The 25,792-nt window shown below is 39.5% G+C and overlaps 1 protein-coding gene across 2 annotated transcripts in view; it reads left to right on the plus strand.

Annotated features, from left to right (window-relative positions):
* Positions 1 to 25,381, plus strand: part of LOC136699216 (NACHT, LRR and PYD domains-containing protein 9-like) — a 40,417-nt gene extending 15,036 nt beyond the window's left edge. For both annotated transcript variants that reach the window (XM_066673740.1, XM_066673741.1), the window contains exons 6-12: positions 4,028 to 4,201; positions 4,339 to 4,512; positions 9,555 to 9,728; positions 10,277 to 10,450; positions 10,815 to 10,976; positions 18,731 to 18,777; positions 24,508 to 25,381. In XM_066673740.1, the coding sequence (XP_066529837.1) occupies positions 4,028 to 4,201; positions 4,339 to 4,512; positions 9,555 to 9,728; positions 10,277 to 10,450; positions 10,815 to 10,976; positions 18,731 to 18,777; positions 24,508 to 25,043 (1,441 nt within the window). In that variant the 3' untranslated portion in view covers positions 25,044 to 25,381. The remainder of the gene's footprint in view (positions 1 to 4,027; positions 4,202 to 4,338; positions 4,513 to 9,554; positions 9,729 to 10,276; positions 10,451 to 10,814; positions 10,977 to 18,730; positions 18,778 to 24,507) is intronic.
* The last annotated feature ends 411 nt before the right edge of the window (positions 25,382 to 25,792 follow it).

Below are 25,792 nucleotides of genomic sequence, written 5' to 3' on the forward strand. Positions count from 1 at the left end.
GAACAACAGGGTGAATGGGTGCTGAAAAATATGTAGAGCAACAGATACAAGGCTACAGTCTGTAACTGTACAACAAGAGTGCTCATGTACAGTCAGTGGAGCTGAGTGGAGAAACGAGGAGGCCATCCTTATATGACTGCCCTCTATTTATGTGTGTGTATGTGTGTGTGTGTGTGTGTAAAAATGCACCACAGATTACCACAAAACTGGGCATGCAGTTATATCTCAGGAAGATAAAGATTACAGGTGTGATCTGATTAGACACTGGGCTTTGCCACACGAGCATGTAAAAATTCTTCCCCCTCTGCGCTATAAAAAGGCTTTCAGGGGCTACTTTTGTTTAGTGAACCTCTTGGTGAGAGACAACTCTACCACACACTTAAAGACATTTTGCAATCTGGTGGTTTTTTTTATTTATTTATTTTTATTTATTTATTTAATTAATTATTTATTTTTGCAAAAAGTGTTGCTATCTGGTTGAGAAGTTCCTGGGAAACCCTGGCTTCACCTGCATAAACTGTTCTCTCCAAATGCAGTAATGAACCTCTCTGCATTTTTAAATTCTAAATCTAAGACCTAAAAATCAGAACTACACAAGAACAAAGTCAGGGAATAACACACAAACATGGAGCAGAGACAAAGAACAAGACATGGAACAATTATAGAAACAAACAAATACAGAATCCTAGAACAATAACCTGAAACAGTCAGTGAACAAGACTCAGTGAAAACCTGAGATTGGTGCAAAATGCATTCTGGGATATCTGACACTCTTAAGTCTACATAAGTCATGTCTCAATACATCCTCGATATTATGGGTGGAGAAAGAACACATCCAGGAATGTGGAGTGTAATTGGCTAGATGTGGACTTTTAAATGGCACAGTATTTGGGCTGTGACTTGAAAAAACAGACAAGAATACATTGAGAAAGAGATGTGACAGAACCATAGCAAACACAGTGAGCAGACAATGAGAACAGAAGCAGACAAAACACAAAAAACAGAAGACAACTGAGACAAAGGACAGATTCCCTCAGTCCTCCATCACTCAGAGAAAGACCAGAGAATAGAGCAGTGGTGAGAGACAAAGAGTTGTTGAGCTGCAAACATCAGAATGTAACAGTTGAAGATGAGAATGTCAGTTTTCAAGACAAAATTAATAGTTACAGCAGCTGGAGATGTAAAGTATCAGCCGAGAAGAGGATGTTTATTTGTGTCGACTCTACACACTCTGAGGAGGATGGATCCAGTAGCTGAGGACACTTCAAGTTTCACAGCTGGGGAATTCGTTACGTCAGACTTTAGTTGGGTTCTTCTCTCAAACTACCATCTGAACTGTGAATAAAACAAGTCTTTTTGAAGGGTTACAAGCAGAGGGAAGAAAGCACCTGTTGATGTCCAAAACACCATTGTTCCATTATCAGATGAGACCAAAATACCGCTTTCAGGAATTGTGTTTTGGCACAGACACAAAAATGCAAATGCAGTGGAAAAATGTAAGATAAGCAGACAAGCTTCCAAGTCATAAATATTATTCAACAATCACAAGATATGAGTAGCATTACTTTTATTTTGATCCAAAATTCTAAGATAGCTACCCAAGACACATTTTAATATCCACTACCAAAAGCAGGAAGAAATTTCTCTAGAATGAGGATCCCCATTGCTCAGATCACTAGCCTCTCTTGAGCCTGGAGGGAGAGAAAAAGAAGCATCCAGCAGGCACACACCAAACACAAATGTACTGAGAACTGGTGCTATGTACCAGTCGGCCAGGAAACACACACAGGTAGGTTTAATTTCTTTAGGAGGTTTTATTGTGGAAGTCTTGGGCTGGGGGAAAAGTAAGGAAGAGTTTGTTAGCTCCAGGCTGCCATCAACGGTGGAGTGAGGCAGACTTCCTGAGGAAGGGTGCTCAGCCGGTGGAGATCAGGAGTCCAAAGAGAGAAGCAGTCCTTTCACAGTCAGTCATCTAAGAGAGTAAGTTGGAGGGAAGACAAATGTTAGTACCATCCACTCATATGGAATATAACCACACTCCCTTGTTGCTCTGTGAGAGTTGCTTTTAAAGGCACATGTGGAGGGAGATCTGTCCTTGCAATAGTGATCCTCCAGTCCTGCATGGCTTCGGGTCCCCTCCTCCTGGAGTAATGTGACCAGACTCACGTGCTGGCTGTTTATCTTCTTTGACAGTCAGCAGAAGAGTGTTTTCTTTCCTATTCCTCTGCTCTCCGGCTGCTTTCTGACCAGAAATTGAGGAGATTGCCTTGACTGCTCCACAGGACTCACACCTTTGTCAGGGCTACACACCAACAACCATACAATGTTAACCACACCTAAATTCAACATACCTCTAGAGTACTTCCTTTCCCCAAACCACTAAGGCTTCCTAAAAATTCAGGAAGTATTAAACTAGTCACTGGAAACCTTTAGCGTGTTAATTTTATTTAATGCAAATGAATAATTTTACCAAATTTGGCCAAAACTTCCTCCCGTAATTAACTTAGTGTCCAGAGTCTAGTGATGTATTAGTGGTTTTTAGGTGACAGCTACTGTTGAAATAAGGATTAAATTCTCTGTCTCACTTTCTCGCTCTCTAAAAACTACTCTGAAATGTTATAATATAGTAAAACTAAAAAGGACCATCACTTCTAGCCACAATAGATAAAAAATAAAATAAAATAAAAACAATATTACCTAAGCCCAGAGCTTGTACCAACAGGAGAATCAGGCAGCAACTAGAGGCAAACCAGATCAGGAACTACAGTGGACCTGAAAAATGCTCTTCTAAAGAGTTGTGGGCTCATTTGCAGGGGGGCAGAGGGACTGGGGGCATCAAGGAGCTAGGGTTAACCCAGATGGACAGGAAGAAGGAAAATAAAAGCCTACCATCAGGAAAAAGAGGAGGGAGCAAAATGAAATCCTACCCTCACATAGACCATTGTTTGATTTTCCATTAGGACAATGACCTAAAACACACTTCATAAGCAATACAAATATCTTTCACTAACCACAGAAGTAAGGTTTAGCCATGACCGTCCCAGTGCCCTGACAGTGGAGCTACAGGTGTCTCTGTCACACAGCTTCAGGGTCCTTGGTTTATGGGTTCAAACCTCACCTCGAGTCACTGTCAGTAAGAAGTGTGGTGTTTTCTTCCTGTGTCTGTGTGGGTTTCCTCCCAATGCTCTGCTCTCAACCTACAATCCAAACACACATGTTGGTAGGTAGAGTGGCCGTATGACAATTTTCAAAGGTGGTGAGTGTGTGAGTGACTGGGTGAATGTGGGATGGCCAGTGATGGACTGGTACCCTCATTCTGTCGAGAGTGTAATTCTTAGACCCAGTAATTCCTGGTAAACTCAGGACCCACCGTGACCCTGAACAGAATGGAGCAGTTACAGAAAATGGATGGAAAAGTTAATACGTGGTTAATGTTGGTTTGTTTAATATAAAACTGTTGTGCTTGCAGGAGTGTGGAGACTTCCTGTGTTCAATGAAGTCATTATTTTTATTTTATTACAACTGACTTGTAATAGTTTTTCTGATTTATGACTGTGTTTGGGTACACTTGTACCCGGCCCTAATTCAGCAATGATTTGACTATTAAATATGATCCAGTGAACTGAACACAGCTATTCACATACACCACTTAGCAAGTTAGCACATTTTTGTTTTGCCTGTTTGTAAATATTCATGTACAGTCAGCAAAACCACAACAATAATGCCATTTCTAACACTGTGTTCTCCTTTTCCAGCATTAGTGTTGAAATATAAACCTTAGAAATAGGTTTTAATACAAGAACCCAGAGGAATCTAATGTTTTTGTGTTGTACACAATGCAGCTGAGATCTGTTCTGTTCACATCTGTCTGTGGGTTTGTTGTGTGTGTACAAAGAGTCATAAGTGTAATAAGAGTGTAAGAGTCTTGCTGAAAGAGAGAGAGAGTGCGGAAATTAAACTTAACCTGAATCAGTAACTCTGTCCTGTCTGTGTCAGTTTTAATCACTGTGTTTCTTCTCTGTTGTAGATTTGCTGGCTGTAATCTCTCTGAACAGTCCATCACTACTTTAACTGCAGCTCTACAGTCAGAAAACTGCTCCCTGAGAGAACTGGACCTCAGTAACAATGACCTGCAGGATTCAGGAGTGGAGAAGATCTCTGAAGGACTGAAGAGTCCACACTGTAAACTGGAGACTCTCAGGTCTGTATTCATGTATATTATATGGAGTTTATAGCAGCATTACAGAAATATGAGATATATACTTTTTGCATATAATAATTAAAACATCCTCCACTGAGGGATTTGTGGAATCTGTTGTATTTCTTGTTCTTTTGCAGACTTCCTGTGTGTAAACTTGGCTATCAGTCCTGTGTAACTCTGAAGGATGTTTTAGAATCAGAAAACTGCTCTCTGAGAGAACTGGACCTCAGTAACAATGACCTGAGGGATGCAGGAGTGGAGAAGATCTTTGAAGGACTGAAAAGTCCACACTGTAAACTGGAGACTCTCAGGTAAATACTCCTGTGAATTTATTATTGAGTGCAAAGACATATAATTCTTCTACATAAATCCTATATGAACTCTATAAAATGACTGAGTATATCCAGTTTGAATGAACTGAAACCACCTTTATGTTTCTGAAGAGTGACTGTGTCTCACTGTAAATAATGTCTCACTCTAAAATAGCAAAGAGAATGAGATTTGCATTTCCTGAAGGTAATACAGTGATTGCAAAGAGCTGAATGGATTAAAATGTAGTGTCACTGTGCAAAGAAATACATGTATCTCAGTAACTTCATGGGAGAAGGAAGAAAACAACCTTCTTAACTTTCAATGGAAGTCAGTGTAAAAAGATTTTGGATCATTCCTCTTTATCCATTCATCATGAAATTTTTACACAGTGTGAAGGACAGTTGTGTTCAAATGATGTAGTAAAGAAATACTGGTCAATAATGGAGACATGATTTTTTTTGGACAATGACAATATATTTCACAGTTGCTAGGTTGCTTTTAATTGCTGTTGGTTGCACCAATGTTCCTCGCTAAGTGGTTGTTATGGTAATCAAGTTAGTTGCTAAGATGTTTCTAGGCCGTTGCTATGGTATTCCAGGTGGTTGCTCAGGTATTGCTCTGCTGATTTTAGGCACTACTTCTTCCATTTTACCTTAAATATATGCATAATTGCATTTTTTTAATTTTCAAAGAACTGAAATGAATATAAGCATAAAGTAAAAAAAGAAAAATATCAAGTGTAATATTGTCCAAAGGAAAACATATATGTGTTAGTTTGTTTTGATTTTTCATGTGCAAAACAGTAAATTTATAGGAGAATAATAAAAAAACTGTTTATGGAAGACAATGTTAAACAGATTTCATTTCAAGTAATTCTGGAGCATTTCTCTTTGTCTATATCAAGACATTGACGCAGTGTGAAGTACAGCTGCTGTGTTCAACTGATGTAGTAAACTAAATATCCACAAAAATGGAGACACATTTTCACTGGGCAACATATATTTCACAGTTGGTTGCTTGGTTGCTTCTAACTCCTGCTGTTGGTTGCATTGATGTTCCTCATTTGTTGGAGAGTTGTTTCTAGGTGTTTGTTATGGTAACCAAGTTGGTTGGTAAGATGTTTCTGGGCCATTGCTATGTTATTCCAGGTGGTCGCTATGCTGATTTTAGGCAATGTTTGTTCCATTTTCCCTTAAATGGTGCAACATAATAAAATTATATTATTCAGTACAATTTTATTTATAGAGCTTTTTTTTTTTTACAACTGTTTTAGTCACAAAGCAGATTTACAGAATTCCTGATCCAAACTACAAGCGAGTGCTGCTGAGTTCCTGGCAGTGGCAGGAGGAATTCTACAGAGGAACCAAGACCTATGTTCCTCTAGACACCAGAGCAAAACACAAAGAGCTGTGTAGGAAGTAGCAAGACCCTGGAGTAAGATTTGCATGGAATTTGCTGGAGTCCCTGGATACCAGGAACGTCATGGCTGATATTCATTTGTAATATTGCATTGAACTGAGGAACAGTGCCTCTGGATTGGACAACTGGGAAGGTGGACATAATTTTATAAAAAGTTGAATGGAGAATATATGCCAATTACTGAGACATCACACTTAGCCTGCATGAGAAAGTCTATACCGTGGAACTGGAGTATCAGTCTTTGAGTTAAATCTCAGATTCTGGAGAAACATCATGGTTTACATCCTGGTTGTTAAACTGTGGACCAGCTCTTTACCCCTTCAAAGATAACTGAGGGTTATGGGAGTTTGCTACTCCACTACACATATATTTGGTGGATCTGGAGAAGACATATGACAAGTGCCTTGAGATATATTGGGGGTGGGTGGGGTGGGGGGGGGGGGCGGGGGGGGCACGGGTGATCTGGGAGTATGGGGTGCCAGAGTCACTGAGGTAAGTCCAAAAGACAAAAACAAGTATCAGACAAGAAGTCAGGGAAACAAAACCATAGCCTGTTTAAAAATACAGGTGTTCAGAATTGCAGAAATCACTCAAACTATACTCTGCCACTATATAGACAAAACAGAGAACTTAAAGGAACACTATGTAATATTTTACCTTAAAATTACAGTGTCAAAACCATTGTGATGCTTCACTGACCTGCAACAGGGAGATTAGGACCTCTGTTATTGGTACTGTGGGCTCAGCACTGCAGAAACTACACTATGTCATTTTTGGAGGAGAGTAGGAAACCACCCCCCCCCTCCCTACCAATTTCATTAAATCAAATCAAATTTATTTATATAGCGCTTTTCACAACTGATGTTGTCACAAAGCAGCTTCACAGAATTCCAGTAAGACAAAGATTTGACATGAAATGTAAAAACAAATGTAAAACCCTCAAGTGAGCAAGCCAGGGGCGACAGTGGCAAGGAAAAACTCCCCCAGCTGAGGAAGAAACCTTGGGAGGAACCAAGGCTCACAAGGGGGGACCCATCCTCCTCTGGTCAATCTACTGGTGATGATAGTTAGTAGTCCATGAGAACTTCAGTGTAGGGACAGCTTCAAGGCACTTGATGGTTGCTGGAGCGTGGGCAGCTGGTCTGAAGCGTGGAGCAGTGCTGTAAAAGTTAATTGCACTAGGGGGAGCCCCAAGAGCAGAAAAAATCCTCAAATCTTACCTAGTGTTCCTAAATGAGTAAACAACTGTTATACACAAGTTGTCAGGCACGAGGGGCGGACTGACTGAGGTGGATGCACTCGCTAAAACACAGTACTTTTAACTAACGAAATATAACAAAACAATGAGACTTTAACAGAAGGACAAGAAACAGGGAGCCAAGCAGGCTAAACTAGACACGGGGAGCTAAACAGGGCAAACGGGACAGACAGACTAAAGAACGAAATGACAGAGGAAATGAAACGACAACGTGGAAAACAATAACGGTGGAACTTGCCGAGACAGACAGATTTGATAACACGACTGACTTGACACAGTACAAAGAACAAATGACCAACAAACAGGAAGTGCAGGAAGGGGACTTAAATACAAAACACAGACAAGACGCACCTGAGACAGATAACAAGGGGGCAGGGTAACAAATGACACAGACGAGGAGGCGGACCAAAGGCGGGACTAGAACAACAAACATAGCCATGTGCTAAAAGAGCACATGGCCGGGGAAAACAGACATGACGAGACGAGGGCGTGACACAAGTGTCCTATGCCATTGTGAAAGTTTATACTTGTGTGTTGGCATCTTTGTCATGCTTCAATTACACCGCCAAACCAATAGGACTGAATCTTTTTAACCCTATGTCGTACAGAATGTAGTGGTGTAGTGGTATTAGTTTTACAAATCTTTTAAGTGCACTATCTAGGGAGTGTAGTGTAGAGGAGTTAATATTTCTGGACATCTTGATTTGAGCAACTTGAACCATGTTCGTCCGACTGCAGACCAATCACAGTCGTTGTGGTCTGCTTAGACATGATGATTTACATTTCTGGAGAGGTGCACATCAGGCTACGCTGCCTATGTCATAGGTTCAACACAAGCTTAAATTGGGCTTAATACTCAGGAGACAGCGACCTCTGTTGGTTTGGAGGGCAGCATTTGGACTGTATGTAATAGTTGATATAACATCATTCACTGTATTTACTCTTTGGCCATTTCTGCTGTGTTCAGTGTCAGACTAATTACTGATACTCTAATAAAAGACTGTGGAACCAAGATTGACACTAGAGTGTTTTCACCTACAATGTGTTAAGCATGAGTCTTATTACTGAAATGATAATAGGACAGACATTAGAACCATAATATGTCATGGTACTTTTACTTTCAATACTTAAGTACATTTGAAGGTAAATACTTTGGTATTTTTACTCAAGTATAGTAATTGCTGGAGTAATATTTTACCTTGAGTATCTGTACTTTTACTCAGGTACATGGGTTGGGTAATTTGTCCACCACTGGTATCTCAGGGTCTCATTCATGAGTGACGAGAAGAAGGATTGTTTGGACTGTCATTTCTCCTTCATGTTGAGAGGGGCCAGTTGAGGTGGTTAGGGCAGCTGATCTGGATGCTTCTCACTGGAGATATAACAGTCATGGTCAACTGTGAGGAGGACCCAGGGTAGACCAGAGCTTGTTAGAGGTATTATATTGCTGGATGGCCTGGGAATACCTGGTGTTATGTTCTGCTCCTGCCTTGTCCATTTTGTAACATTTCTCTGTGGCCTGTGGTGGTCTTGCGTTATGTCTGTAATGGTGGTTCTTGTTGTTAGTGTATAGTCTTGTCTCACAGTCTAGGTTTTAGTTTTGACTCGCCACTTCTTTCTAGTCATGTGTTTTTGTCTCTTTGTCAATGGTATCAAATAAACAAAACATGAGTTTACATCCTGCCTTCTTGCCTGCTCCTTCATCACACCTGGAGATACCCCAGGAGGAGCTAGAGGAATTTGCTTGGGCCAACAATGCTGCATTTCTTTTCTCACCTTGTTGCCAACCTGACTCTGAAATAAATCAAGCTTCCAAAGGAATAGGTCTATAGTTTGACAGCTTGCAGGGATCAAGGTTTGGTTTCTCGATCAATAAGTTAATCTCTGCTGATTAAAATGCTTTTGATATGTGGCCAAGGCTGAAGGATGAGTTTACAATCATAGATAGAGGTTCAGTTATTTCTGGTAACAGTTCCTTGTAGGAACAGGGTCCAATCTCATGTCAATAATGAGAAAGAAATTACTTTAACTAAAGGTGTCTGGCTTTTGTGCTGTAGTTACACTGTATTCAGAATCAGATCTGGCTGCATAAAGCTGTGGATTACTTTTGGTTAATTGTATGGTCAGAATTTTCTGTCTAAAAGCTTCAGTTTTATCATTGAAAAAATTACAAAATCAATACTATAAATAAAAATAGTTCAAATATTTGAGGTAGTATGAATTAATTACTTTACAGTTTTATTAAATTTTGTTTACAGGTGATTACACACAAGATCAATTCGGTTTGATATATATCATACAATTTTTATTACTGTATGGTCCAAATGATTTGATTCTGACATTCCCTCTCATATGGTTTTTCAGGTTAGTCATCTGTAACCTCTCAGTGAAGTCATGTGAATATCTCCTGTCAGCTCTACAATCACAACACTGTCTCCTGAGAGAACTGGACCTCACTCACAATGGCCTGCAGGATTCAGGAGTGGAGAAGCTCTGTGATGCACTGAAGAGTTCACACTGTAAACTGGAGATCCTCAGGTCAGCTTTGTATGAATTCATTTAGTTATTAAAACAGTAAGCTGTGAACATACTGTAAGTTTCTGTAAATTTCTCCAAGACAACTGTGTGATTTTAGCTGCATTACAGACAAAGGTTTTAGGGCATTCACTCATACAACCACATTTTTTTTTTAATTCATGAAAAACCATTGTATTACATTATATTGAATGAATAAGAACAAAAACACCTAAATTATTATAATTATTCATTTTTTTAGGGTAAGATTTTTTTGTAAAAGAACAAATTTGCCCCTGAGAGTCCCAGGCTTATTCTAATATAAAAACCAGTGAGTCCTGGGCAAAATGGGGCTAATTCTGTGCATTTGTTCTGAAGGATTATTTGTAAATGCCTTAGTAATTGCACAGATTCTGAACACTGTGCAGATTATTAGTTTAAAAACTCAGAATTTTATAAAACTCTGACACAAACTCTTTATACAGGGATTACCCTGAATCCATCCCTCCTTCACTACATTCAACATCTTACTTCACTCAGAATAATCCTATAAAATATTTCCTCTGTTTCAGACTGGCTTTGTGTGATTTGGGGGACAATTCTTGTGAAAGTCTGGGCTCAGCTCTACAATCAGAAAACTGCTCTCTGAAAGAACTGGACCTCAGTACAAATGACCTGCAGGATTCAGGAGTGGAGAAGATCTCTGAAGGACTGAAGAGTCCACACTGTAAACTGAAGACCCTCAGGTAAACATTAATTCAGTGTTTATGCATATACCATATTCAATGCATATACCTTTAATATCAAGACATTAATATTCCAGTGAATGGAGCTGTCTGTCATAAACTGGTTACTGAACTTCTTCACACCACAGATTTGGATACAGCTGTTCTCTTAAACTCTTCCTCTGTTCTTTATATCAGTCTGTACTTTGTCCCTAGACCTTTACCAGGCTCTAGCTGTTACATCATTTTTAATATTAAAGTGTTTGAGTAAGTTTCAACAAAATTAATGTGTAGAGTTTCTTTTGTAAGATGACATACCTGTAGCTGTGTTTTGTGAATCATCTCTCATTACATCCTTCTCTATATTTTTCCATCATTTCCACAGACTATCTGGTTGTTTAATAACAGAAAAAGGCTGTTCTTCTCTGGCGTCAGCTCTGAAATCAAACCCCTCCCACCTTAGAGAACTGGATCTCACCTACAATCACCCTGAAGAGTCTGGAGAGAAACTGCTCTCTGATCCACTCTGCAGTCTACACACACTCAGGTACGGAGAGAGACCGAGAAAAATATTATTACACAGGCATTACATTACACACTGTGTGATGCAGCTGCCTTAATTGAGACACACAGAAGCTCTGTATTAAATGTGTTCTCTTCCTTCTCTGCTCATTTTTACTGCTTTTGTCAGTTCTCTCATTTCTCCACCTTTATTTTGGCTTTTGGCTTGTGGGTTTCCTCAAGTCTCCACTCTGGTCATGTCTGTTTTACACTGTTTAATGTCCCTCCAGCCTGAACATTTCCAAATCACTAGTTTCACCTCTTCCAACAAAAAATTACCCAGAATGCATTTAGTTCTCTGAGCCTGTTTGTATTTACAGCAAAAAAATAAACAGAATTAACATGAAAAGAAACCCCACCCCTCCAAGAACACCCAGGATTTCAGAGAGGCAAACCAAGGGTTAAATACACAGCACATAGCAGCAATGAGTTTTGGTCTGAATTGAAAAGCTTAAAGTGTCCAGATCAGAAAGAAGTGTTCAGCCCGATCTAAAGCTTCCTTTCGGTTTAGACATAAACCCAAGGCTGAGATTTCCACCTCTGGTAAAGAACTGTCTCTGATTACAATTCAGTTTCCAAAAACATGGGGACACTGTGCAAACAAATGGAATGGAATGAGGTGAAAATCATTTAAACCAATAACTGAGACAAAACAAATGCCCTCACACTGTTATAAAAACAGCTCTTTTATTTTATTTCTGTTTATTTCTACCACTAGGGTCTTCTTCAGGTAAACACCCAAGTGATGGAAAATTAACTTTTTGCAGAGACCAGTCTGTGACATCACAGTTTACCTGCTCATCAACACTGACAGAATGAGCCATAAATTACAATAATAATTTAAAATAATAAAATTATAATTGATACACTCACATACAATAGGTACAGTGTTGGTCACTAAAGGTACAAACTGTTTAAATGTACCTTTAAAGTGTTTAAAAGTCCAGTTTTATTCCTTATAGGTACTTTACATTCTCTTCTCCAGAAGGAGAGATACATGTTTGTAATCTTTCATTATAGAACTGTGTAGTATATAAAAAACATAATAAAAGTCCTGGAGATGAAACGGGGCGTATGAAATCAACACAATTTTAAAATCTACAGTTATAATAAAATAAGGTACAGTTATGTCCCCTAATTATCACCACAGAAACAGCAAAAGTTACCACCACAGTGACAACATTTCTGACAGTGTAGTGTATAACTGTAAATAACAAATCATGATGACTGCAGAGTGTAAAAGGTTTTGTGGAACAAATACAAATTAATATCCACACTGAAAAATCTCATTAAACTACATCAAAGTGTCTGTGTAGTAAGGACTCTTTGGCTCCCTTTTCAGCACTGTGGTCTATCAGAGCTTTGGATACAATACTGTGATCTGATTCAAGGAATGAAACATTAAACAGACCCCTACTCTAATGTCTCTCTTGGGTGGGGGTGTGGTGGGGTGTGTCTCCTGCAGCTGTGTGGCACTTGAAATGCACGTATAACGCGGTCGTTTTGATAAAGCACTTTAAAGCGTTTAATTTTATCCTACTTCTTAACCTTTTTTTCCACGTCTCTTATTCATTATTAGGCTGTACAAAGGGGGATTTTTTTTATTTATGATCTCAATTTTTTTATTGTCAACAATTGGTAGACTGTATATAGCTAGAAGGATTCACCTTTCATTTAAATGTTGTTCACCCAATAATCCATTGTGCTACATAGTGTTAGTCACAGCCACAAAGCCTGGTCTCATCAGTCCTGCATTTAAAGATTTAAACTAGTGTTTTGTCATCTATGATGTAGTGGATGGTTAGTAATGTGATGTATTAAAACAGCAAAAGGTTTTAAAATCCAATGTTATTAAGTATAGGCCACTGAGCAATGAATTATTAACTATCATAATAAAATATAAACTGAACATTTCCAAATCACCAATTTTGCCTGTTTCACCAATAAATGACCCAGAATGCATTTAGTTCTCTGAGCCTGTTTGTATTGACAACTAAAAACAAACAGACTTGGTGTGAAAAGAAACCCCACCCCTCCAAGAGCTCCACCCAGGATTTCAGAGAGTGGAACCAGTCTTGGAGAGTTAGCAGGTGTTATAAACACAGCATATAGCAGCGTAATGGAGGAAATGAGTTTGGGTCTAAATTGAAAAGTGTCCAGATTAGAAATGTGTGTTCAGTCTGGTCTAAAGCTTCCTCTTGATCCAGTGATAAACCCCAGGCTGAGATTTCCACCTCTGATAAAGAACTGTCTCTGATTATGACCCTCTTTCCAAAAATGTGGGGACGGTGTGCAAACTGTAAACAAATAGAGAATGGAATGTAAAAATCATTTAAACCAATAACTGAGGCAAAACAAATGCCCTCACACTGTTATACAATACACATTTTATTTCATTTTTGTTTATTTCTGCCATTAGGGTCTTCATTAGGTAAACACCCAAGTGAAGGAAAAGCAGTTATTTGTAGAGGACAGCCTGTGACATCACAGTTTACCTGATCACCAACAATAATATGAGAGATAATAGAATATGAGCCACAAATTATAATAATAATTTAAAATAATACAATTATAATCGGGCGGGTGGCGCAGCAGGTAGTATCGCAGTCACACAGCTCCAGGGACCTGGAAGTTGTGGGTTCGAGTCTTGCTCTGGGTGACTGTCTGTGAGGAGTGTGTAGTGTTCTCCCTGTGTCTGCGTGGGTTTCCTCCGAGTGACTGTCTGTGAGGAGTGTGGTGTGTTCTCTCTGTGTCTGCGTGGGTTTCCTCCGGGTGACTGTCTGTGAGGAGTGTGTAGTGTTCTCCCTGTGTCTGCGTGGGTTTCCTCCGAGTGACTGTCTGTGAGGAGTGTGGTGTGTTCTCTCTGTGTCTGCGTGGGTTTCCTCCGAGTGACTGTCTGTGAGGAGTGTGGTGTGTTCTCTCTGTGTCTGCGTGGGTTTCCTCCGGGTGACTGTCTGTGAGGAGTGTGTAGTGTTCTCCCTGTGTCTGCGTGGGTTTCCTCCAAGTGACTGTCTGTGAGGAGTGTGGTGTGTTCTCTCTGTGTCTGCGTGGGTTTCCTCCAGGTGACTGTCTGTGAGGAGTGTGCTGTGTTCTCCCTGTGTCTGCGTGGGTTTCCTCTGGGTGACTGTCTGTGAGGAGTGTGGTGTGTTCTCCCTGTGTCTGCGTGGGTTTCCTCTGGGTGACTGTCTGTGAGGAGTGAGGTGTGTTCTCTCTGTGTCTGCATGGGTTTCCTCCTGGTGACTGTCTGTGAGGAGTGTGGTGTGTTCTCCCTGTGTCTGTGTGGGTTTCCTCCTGGTGACTGTCTGTGAGGAGTGTGGTGTGTTCTCTGTGTCTGTGTGGGTTTCCTTCGGGTGACTGTCTGTGAGGAGTGTGGTGTGTTCTCCCTGTGTCTAGACAGATAGATGGATAGATATCTAGGTAGGTAGGTAGATAGATAGATAGATAGATAGATAGATAGATAGATACTTTATTGATCCCCAGGGGAAATTCATGGTCTAAGTAACTTACAGACATCACATACAACAATCACTAACAGCAATGGACTAATATAAAATAAATAAATAAATTCCACTGTACATAAGAGACAGTAGAAGATAGAACATGTTACAAAAATACTAAATGTTACAAAATACTTTATAACCTAAAACAAATATCAAAATCGACATAGAGTACTTCAATATACTATGATATATCAAAATATCAAAAAATCAAACACCAAAAACTTAACATAGTGTTCTTAAGAATGATCAAACACAGCCTGGCAAGAATCTGTGATACAGTGAGCAGCTGCAGATGATCCCTTGAGTGCAGTATATAGTTTAAAAGTTGAAAAAGGGTGGATAGTGCAAAGGGTGTGGAATGTGCAATATCAGTACAGTGCAATATCAGTGCAGTTTCAGAATTAGAAATAAATATAGTAAAATAAATAGGGCAAGGCAAGGCAATTCAGTGCAATGTTCCTGTATTAAGTGTAAAACTACTATTGTAGCTGTCAGGTTAAAGTACACATGAGGTAGATGAGATGGTTGACTTGTCCCGTGGTTGACTTGTCTATTGTCCAGTTAGTTACACATGTACAAATATGAAGGAGGAGGAGGGGCAGACAGACTATGCAGAGAAGTCCATCTCTCCTCTCCCCTTGAGTGAAGCGTTGAACAGCTCAATAGCCCTGGGGACAAATGACTTCCTCAGTCCGTCAGTTGAGCCTGGCAGTGAGCAAAGTCTACAGCTGATCAAGCTCTTCCTCTTAGTTATGGTACTGTGGAGTGGATGGCACTCATTGTCCAAGATGCTGATCACTTTGTTCAGGGTCATTATCTGATATGGAAGTGATGCACTCCAGTTCAGCCCCCACCACAGAGCCAGCTTTCTTAACCAGCCTGTCTAGTCGCCCAGCATCCCTCTTCTTTATGCTTCCTCCCCAGCATACCACAGCATAAAAGAGGACACTGGCAACAATAGTCTGGTAAAACATCCTGAGGAGCTTACTGCAGACATTGAAGGACCCCAACCTCCTCAGGAAGTACAGCCTGCTCTGCCCTTTCTTGTAGAGTGCTTCAGTGTTGGCTGACCAGTCCAGTTTATTTTCTAGGTGTAAGCCCAGATACTTATAGGTGTCCACCACCTCCACGTCGACCCCATCAATGGTGACTGGTAGCAGGGCAAGCTTTGACCTGCGGAAGTCCACCACCATCTCCTTGGTCTTTGAAGTGTTCAGTTGGAGGTGGTTCAGTTTGCACCATTGCACAAAGACCTCCACCAGGCTCCTGTACTCCTCCTCCTGCTCGTTCCTGATACACCCCACAATCGCAGTATCATCAGAGAACTTCTGCATGTGGCACAACTCAGTGTTGTAGCAGAAGTCAGATGTGTACAGGGTGAACAGGACTGGTGAGAGCACCGTTCCCTGTGGGGCTCCTGTGCTGAATAAAATAGAAGACCGTAGCGACAGTGTCAATGGCAATATTTCAAATGCCTAAGTTAGGAAAATACTGAAATAAAATGTAGAATACATGTGCAGATTTCCAACTGAGCAGGACTGGATTGATAAAGAGAAAGTGAGAAATGCATTACACATCTTCAACTCCATTTGCAAAGCCCTACAAATATGGTTTATTCAAATAAATCTAATAGAATTTCCTTAAAGTCAGTAGAACATCAAACTTTAAATGTGGTTTGGTCACACTTGTACAGTTTGTACCAAAGACAAGAAAACACAGATAAAATAGTTTTATTATTATTTTTATTTTCAAGTCTTACTAATGTATGTGCATGCACTCATTAACTCTTTAACACAAACAGATCTTCACAAACTTGTCTGAAGAATGGGCTGCAGAACCCAGGTGCATCAGTGTAGAACGCCAGAAGTTCCCCTGTCTCCAGTGCCCAAAGTAGTCTGTAGACAACAAATAATAAACAGAAGCACACTCTTCATATCAGTTTATAACAAACAGCATAACATCTTTTAACTGCATACGTTCAACAACGTTTTCAGTTCTTGACACATTTTTGTGTTGAATTTTTTGCAGCCACTGATCTGAAGAATAATCCTCAAAACCATAGACAGTGCGCATATATGTATATCTTCCAAAAAGATTCCAAATACAGATGACAAACAGATTTCCAACTGAACAGGACTGGACTTATAAAGAGAAAGAAAGTGAAAGACTAGATTATGTTTAACACAAATCAAGTCAAGAGTCAAGAGAGTTTTATTGTCAATTCTGAAATGTACAGGACACATACAAAGGATTGAAATTATGTTACTCTCCTCTCCAAGATGCAGTAACATTTAACAAAAAATAGACTACATTCAACTAAGCTAAGTGTATAAATATATGAAAGTGAAAAAACAGAAGACAAGTGAAGGACGTACGACACCAGCAGCTCACTGAGACACACATGAGACAATGGGACACTGACTGAAGACAATAACCTGATTTGAAGGTAGGACACTGGATGTACAGAGCAGAGTAGACAATAGTGCAAGATAATCATATAACAACTAAATAAAGTGAACAAGTTCATACCGGTTCTATTGAAAAAGTCAGTTGGGTCTGATGAGGAGGTTAAGTGACAGTACCAATATAAACGGACCCGGTGTCAACAGTAGTGCAGATACTGTGTGAATTACATAAAAATCTTGTGTTTTTTCTGTTTATTTACAACTTACCCACAGCTTGAGAACAGAGCAGTCATCAACCTTCATCTGGACTGGAATTTTCTGTCAGATACGACACTTATAAAGAATGGTTAATACACAATGACTGTGTGAGGAATGAAACACCTCTTGATTGGGTTTGAACTCATACCGTGTTTTTGATAAACGTCTAGAGGCCAGGATCCAGTCGTGCTGCGAAAGACAAAAACATTCAGCTCTTTTGTATCATAATGGAGGACACTCCAGACAGACAGCACAGACCTGGGACTGAACAACAGGACGACACACACATCACCATTCCCTGACGCTACACACAACAGCCAAAGATATAAATATTAAACAAAAATGACCTAATTCACCAACATTACTTTCACTGACAGTACAAACCTTGCTAACACTTTCAGAACATGCAGTGAGTAAAAACATCAGGTAAAAAAAGAAAACCATAACCTGCAGAACTCTGAAAGTGATGAGGAACACTGACCAGTTCCTGTAAGCGCTAACATCAAACCTGAAAGTGGTCATTTTCTGTCTCCAGAAACACTAGGGTTAGCTGTGTCCAGATAATAATCAGGACCTGTGAGGTACAGAACTTGTGATGAAATGTCTGTCAATATTTACTTTTGTTTCACAAATTCAAGCCATTGACTTTTAGAATTATTTCAATAAATGTTTACCTCGAAGTGTATCACTAGCAGAAAAAAAAGCATGGTTTAAAGTCATTGTTCACAGAAACCTTCATTCTTCTGTTTACAGAATAGTTACTCATCTGTAAGAGGAAAAATATCATTCAAAAATTAATACGTTTCAATAAGAAAAAAGAATGGACTCTGAAAATAATGAGAAGATGAACATAACTGGACGATGAACCAGGTCTAAAAACAGCAGATGACTGTTCAATCACAAGAAACATGTGTCACACCACACACTGTAAAGATATTTATCTTCGATACTACTCCTATATATTTAAATATTATGACATTTGTGTATCGAGCAAAAACACAGACAACGATATAACAACGAGTTTTAAAACTGAATTACAAACTAATTATATTTATTTACCGACACAAGAGTGATGTACTTCTTCAGTTAACTTCAGCTTCCCTTTGAAATGTTCGTCTCACGGGGGAAATGTGAGGTGTATTCGAGTTTAGGAGTTTAGTGAATGATGTTGGAACACTACCTCAAAATAGTGCACTACAAAGAGAATAGGGCACAGTTTTAGACACAGAATTAATACTGAACCCGGGTGTAGCGTCTGACGGAAGGAGGGGGCGGAGTTAGATGTGGGCAGGGTTGGATGTGGGCGGGGTTGGATGTTGAGGCTGCAGCGAGAGACTCTCTCTATTTCACACCCAGGAGGATCATTTTAATGTGTCCGTCTACTTTTCCGAACCGCTCCAGTGTCTCCTCTAAAAGCTCTTTGAGAATAAAGGGGACATTAGGAGGACCTTCTTCCTCCGTCTGGACAAAGACCAGCACAAACTCATCAGGACACGGATCTGTTTATTCTTTATTACTTCTGTATCATCACACTCTCTCTCTCTGTGTGTGTGTGTGTGTGTGTGTTTGTGTTTCAGGACGGAGAATTCAGGACAGAAGTGGATCAAACCCAGTCTGAGGAAATGTAAGTCTCTCTCTCACTCACACACACACTGAGTCGGTCTCTCCCCTCTCATTCTGTCTGTCTCTCCTCAATCAATCCATATTAACAGTCACTAGCAGAAGCATTAGCGGGCCGTTAACTGGAGATTAGTAGCTAGTAGCTGCTAATATTGACTAAGGTTACTGCACCAGAGTCTCAGTTTACTATAATGCCCTGTGTCCATAGACCCCTGGATCTGCCGCCTTTATCTATGGGGGAGCATTAACTACCAAAAGCTAAACTAAACTACTGAGTTTTTAGCCTAGATTTGAAGACTTCGATTGTGTCTGAGTCTCGAACATTTTCCGAAATACTACCCTCATTCGATATTAGCAGTTGCTAGCAGCATTGTTAATATGCAGCAAACTGTATACTAGTTCCCTCGTTCGATATTAACTGCCACTAGCAGCAGGATACCGCAGTAAAGTTGGCTCAGCGTTCGATATTCGCCAGACATTCACACACGAATATCCTGGTTATTACAAAAAACAAAATGTACACGCCAAATGACTATTTCAGTGCAATTACTACATATTGTGAACTTATTCACACACACTGGCGTTCAATGTTTTTACTGCTGTAAGATGTGAAAATATCATTATGTGATTTACAGATGAGTTCTTTCTGGCGGAGAAGCGCTTTAGCGACGCAACTTCTTTTCAAAATAAAAGTCTTGGGTATGAGCCATTTAAATATCAGCATTTAAATACGTAAACCCTGTAACACACTTTTGAAAGTTGATTGAACATCAGCTTCCCTATGTGTTGTATGTAAACCTTGTAACAAATTTGTGAAAACAGATTCTATGTCAGATTTTCTATATTTTCTGTTTCTGAACTAGGAAAAATGGGTTTCACAATTAAACGACATGACCCACAGACCCAATTTCAGTCCTATGATGTAGTACACCCAAGGACCAATACATTTCATACTCATTTGGACATGTGAACCTTGTAACAAATTTGTGAAATCAGATTTTATGAGATTTTCTATATTTTCTGTTTCTGGACTAGGAAAGTTGGGTTTCACAATTAAATGACATGACTCACAGACCCAATTTCAGTCCTGTGATGAAGTACACCCAAGGACCAACACATTTCATGCTCATTTGGACATGTGAACCTTGTAACAAATTTGTGAAATCAGATTTTATATGAGATTTCCTATATTTTCTGTTTTCGGACTAGGAAAGATGGGTTTCACAATTAAATGACATGACTCACAGCCCAAATTTCAGGCCTATGATGTAGTACACCCAAGGACTAATACATTTCATGCTCATTTGGACATGTGAACCTTTTAACAAATTTGTGAAAACAGATACAATGTGAGATTTTCTATATTCTCTGTTTCTGGACTAGGAAAGATGGGTTTCACAATTAAACGACATGACCCACAGACCCAATTTCAGTCCTATGATGTAGTACACCCAAGGACCAATACATTCCATGCTCATTTGGACATGTGAACCTTGTAACAAATTTGTGAAATCAGATTTTATATGAGATTTTCTATATTTTCTGTTTCTGGACTAAGGAAAGATGGGTGTCACAATTAAGTCTTCGAACTGCACATTTTATTTATGTTGGTTGTAGATGCTCTAAAATATATATATTTTTGAACATAAAATTATGCACTATCCTGCTGAACTACAGGAACTGTTATTTAACTATTTACATCAACACACACAGGGACATGTTACACATCAGTGCAGTGTGGACAGTGCAGGTCCTGTCCAGTTTGAGAGAATGTCTCCCATTCTTCTGGTGTCATTGCCAGACATTTGTGGTGGAACCAGAAATTGCACACATTACACTGTATCAGCAAAAAGAAAAAAAAAAAAAAAGAGAGAGAGAGAAAAAGAAACATGTCATTGACTTGTTATTTAGAGACTGACAAACGTTGATCTATTACAACAAACTGGAATACTGACCCACTGTGTATAACAGGGATAATACCTCCGTGCGCAAGTGGCATAATTCATCCAGATTATCTGAAATAGGTAATTTTGGAGAGAAATCAATTAATATGACATTTTAACTGATTTCTATATCTTTATCCTGAGTTTTTATTTTAATATATATTATAAATTGCTGTTCACTCCCAGTGTTTTTGATTATTTGTAGGATTCAAGCAAATTATTTTGTACATTTTCATACATCACACTAACCTTGGGTTTCCCAAAGTGTATTTATTTTTAAATCAAATATTTCAAATAACGTTTTTCTCTTGATGAATAGTTTCCATAAAATCCCAACTCTAATGATCCTGTTGTAATACAGCTGCTTCAGTTTGTGATGAACTTTGCAAGTAGAGGTTCCAATAACTTACATTCATTGATGCACAATGTGTTACATTAGGAATAGGAGGAAAGGTACTTACTTGCAAAGTTCTTCATGTTATAAAAAATGTTATTTGAAATATTTGATTTAAAAATAAATTTTTAAAGTTTGTTGTAATAGATCAACGTTTGTCAGTCTCTAAATAACAAGTCAATTACATGTTTCTTTTTCTCTCTTTTTTTTTTTTTTTCTTTTTGCTGATACAGTGTAATGTGTGCAATTTCTGGTTCCACCACAAATGTCTGGCAATGACACCAGAAGAATGGGAGACATTCTCTCAAACTGGACAGGACCTGCACTGTCCACACTGCACTGATGTGTAATATGTCCCTGTGTGTGTTGATGTAAATAGTTAAATAACAGTTCCTGTGGTTCAGTAGGATAGTGCATACTTTTATGTTCAAAAATATATATTTTAGAGCATCTACAACCAACCTAAATAAAATGTGCAGTTCGAAGACTTAATTGTGAAACACATCTTTCCTTAGTCCAGAAACAGAAAATATAGAAAATCTCATATAAAATTTGCTTTCACAATTTTTTTAAAAGGTTCACATGTCCAAATGAGCATGAAATGTGTTGGTCCTTGGGTGTACTACATCATAGGACTGAAATTGGGTCTGTGGGTCATGTCATTTAATTGTGACACCCAACTTTCCTAGTCCGAAAACAGAAAATATAGAAAATCTCATATAAAATCTGATTTCACAAATTTGTTACAAGGTTCACATGTCCAAATGAGTATGACATTTATTGGTCCTTGGGTGTACTACATCATAGGACTGAAATTGGGTCTGTGGGTCATGTCGTTTAATTGTGAAACCCATTTTTCCTAGTTCAGAAACAGAAAATATAGAAAATCTGACACAGAATCTGTTTTCACAAATTTGTTACAAGGTTTACATACAACACATAGGGAAGCTGATGTTCAATCAGCTTTCAAAAGTGTGTTACAGGGTTTACGTATTTAAATGCTGATATTTAAATGGCTCATACCCAAGACTTTTATTTTGAAAAGAAGTTGCGTCGCTAAAGCGCTTCTCTGCCAGAAAGAACTCATCTGTAAATCACATAATGATATTTTCACATCTTACAGCAGTAAAAACATTGAACGCCAGTGTGTGTGAATAAGTTCACAATATGTAGTAATTGCACTGAAATAGTCATTTGGCGTGTACATTTTGTTTTTTTTAATAACCAGGATATTCGTGTGTGAATGTCTGGCGAATATCGAATGCTGAGCCAACTTTACCGCGGTCAGCAGGATGAGCATGCAGCAAGCTGGAAACTAGTTCCCTCGTTTGATATTAGCAGTCGCTAGCAGCATTGTTAGCATGCAGCAAGCTGGATAGTTTCCTTCGTTGATATTAGCAGTTGCTAGCTATAGGATTAGCATACAACTAGCTATGAAACTAGTCCCCTTGTTTGATTTTAGCAGTCATTAGCAGCATTGCTAGCCTGCAGCAAGCTGGATAGTTTCCTTCGTTGATATTAGCAGTTGCTAGCTGTAGGATTAGCATGCAGCTAGCTATGAAACTAGTCCCCTTGTTTGATTTTAGCAGCATTTTTAGCATGACGCTACCTGGATACCAGATCCCTCGTTTGATATTAGCAGTCGCTAGCCGCATTGTTAGCATGCAGCAAGCTGGATAGTTTCCTTCATTGATATTAGCAGTTGCTAGCTGTAGGATTAGCATACAACTAGCTATGAAACTAGTCCCCTTGTTTGATTTTAGCAGTTGTTAGCAGCATTGTTAGCATGACCTTACCTGGATACTAGATCCCTCGTTTGATATTAGCAGTCGCTAGCAGCATTGTTAGCATGCAGCAAGCTGGATAGTTTCCTTGGTTGATATTAGCAGTTGCTAGCTGTAGGATTAGCATGCAACTAGCTATGAAACTAGTCCCCTTGTTTGATTTTAGCAGTTGTTAGCAGCATTGTTAGCATGACGCTACCTGGATACTAAATCCCTCGTTTGATATTAGCAGTCACTAGCAGCATTGTTAGCATGCAGCAAGCTGGATAGTTTCCTTGATTGATATTAGCAGTTGCTAGCTGTTGGATTAGCATGCAACTAGCTATGAAACTAGTTCCCTTGTTTGATTTTAGCAGTTGTTAGCAGCATTGTTAGCATGGTGCTACCTGGATAGTTTCCTTGGTTGATATTAGCAGTTGCTAGCTGTAGGATTAGCATGCAACTAGCTATGAAACTAGTCCCCTTGTTTGATTTTAGCAGTTGTTAGCAGCATTGTTAGCATGATGCTACCTGGATACTAAATTCCTCGTTTGATATTAGCAGTCGCTAGCAGCATTGTTAGCATGCAGCAAGCTGGATAGTTTCCTTGGTTGATATTAGCAGTTGCTAGCTGTAGGATTAGCATGCAACTAGCTATGAAACTAGTCCCCTTGTTTGATTTTAGCAGTTGTTAGCAGCATTGTTAGCATGACGCTACCTGGATACTAAATCCCTCGTTTGGTATTAGCAGTGTGTAGATGTGTGTGTGTGTGTGTGTGTGTGTGTGTGTGTGTGTGTGTGTGTGTGTGATGGTGTGTTTATTGTGTGTGTAGATGTGTGTATGATGGTGTGTTCTCTAATGTGTGTTTATTGTGTGTGTGTGTGTGTATATGATGGTGTGTTCTCTGTGTGTTTATTGTGTGTGTGTGTGTGATGGTGTGTTCTCTAATGTGTGTTTATTGTGTGTGTAGATGTGTGTGTGTGATGGTGTGTTCTCTAATGTGTGTTTATTGTGTGTGTGTGTGTGATGGTGTGTTCTCTAATGTGTGTTTATTGTGTGTGTGTGTGTGTGTGTGTGTGTGTGATGGTGTGTTCTCTAATGTGTGTTTATTGTGTGTGTAGATGTGTGTGTAGATGTGTGTGTGATGGTGTGTTCTCTAATGTGTGTTTATTGTGTGTGTAGATGTGTGTGTAGATGTGTGTGTGATGGTGTGTTCTCTAATGTGTGTTTATTGTGTGTGTAGATGTGTGTGTGATGGTGTGTTCTCTAATGTGTGTTTATTGTGTGTGTGTGTGTGTGTGTGTGTGATGGTGTGTTCTCTAATGTGTGTTTATTGTGTGTGTGTGTGTGTGTGATGGTGTGTTCTCTAATGTGTGTTTATTGTGTGTGTGTGTGTGTGTGATGGTGTGTTCTCTAATGTGTGTTTATTGTGTGTGTGTGTGTGTGTGTGTGATGGTGTGTTCTCTAATGTGTGTTTATTGTGTGTGTGTGTGTGTGTGTGAGATGGTGTGTTCTCTAATGTGTGTTTATTGTGTGTGTAGATGTGTGTGTTTATTGTGTGTGTGTGTGTGTGTGTGTGTGTGTGTGTGTGTGTGATGGTGTGTTCTCTAATGTGTGTTTATTGTGTGTGTAGATGTGTGTGATGTCACTCTGGATCCAAACACAGCACACACTCTTCTCTCTCTGTCGGAGGGAAACAGGAAGGTGGAGCGTGTGAAGGAGAGACAGTCGTATCCAGATCATCCGGAGAGATTTGATGTGTTTGAGCAGGTTCTGAGTGTGGAGAGTTTGACTGGACGCTGTTACTGGGAGGTGGAGTGGAGAGGGGGGAGGGTTGAAATCTCAGTGTCGTACGGAGGAATCCAGAGGAAAGGAGCTGGAGATGAGAGCAGCTTTGGACGCAATATAAACTCCTGGTGTCTGGACTGCTCTGGGAACAGTTTCTCTCTCTGGCACAACACTCAGAGAACTCCGATCCCTGCCCCTCCCTCTAAGAGAGTGGGGGTGTATCTGGACTGGGAGGGGGGCACTCTGTCCTTCTACACCATCCCCCCCAACACACACACACTCACACACTTACACACACTCACCACCACATTCACTGAGCCCCTCTACGCTGGGTTCTGGGTTGGTTCTGGATCATCAGTGCGAGTGTGTGATGTGGAGTAAACACTGATCTGTGTGTGTCCTCAGTGCTTCTATCTTCTCTCACCTTTCACTTTCACTCTTCTCACCTTGATCTAACTCTTGTTTCTCTCTCCGTCTCTGTTCCCTTTGTCTCTCACTTTGTTCACTCTTTCTCTCCTTTTTTCTGTCACTTCTTTTTTTCTCCTTCCATTGTATCCTTTACTTCCCTTTCTGTCTTTGTTCTTTGTTTCTCTCTCTCTCTCTCTCTCATTCAGATGTGTATTGTCAGAATATTAAAACAAATATAAAAAATAATAATTTCATAAAAAGTGACACAAATAAAACAATAAAGAAGAGAAAGTTTGTTGTTAAATGTCTGTTGAGATTAAAAAAAATTAATAAAAATGGAAATGATTGTAAAAATCTCTGTGTAAAGAATGTGAATATATGAATTTATATTATATATTATTAATATTTAACACATTACTGTGCTGAATGGTCGTGTGTGAGCTGCTGTGTTCAGCAGTTGTTCTCTGTGAAACGCTGATGCCACTGTGTTGAACGTGCGATGTTCATGTCACAACTGCCCCTTCACTCCTTCACTCTCTTCAGACGTGTGTTTGCTTTGATCAGAGTCAGCGCCATGGGCCGAGCTCCCTTCACTTCTGCTGACACTTGACTGAGTCTCTGTAACCTGTAAGAACTGTGTAGCTACACATTAACAGCACACGGCGCCACTGTGAAAATCAGTGCTGTGTTCAGCTTCAGTTATTACTCGTGTAATTACACTG

The sequence above is a fragment of the Hoplias malabaricus genome, chromosome 6, assembly GCF_029633855.1.
Source record: "Hoplias malabaricus isolate fHopMal1 chromosome 6, fHopMal1.hap1, whole genome shotgun sequence".
Taxonomy (NCBI): Eukaryota; Metazoa; Chordata; class Actinopteri; order Characiformes; family Erythrinidae; genus Hoplias; species Hoplias malabaricus.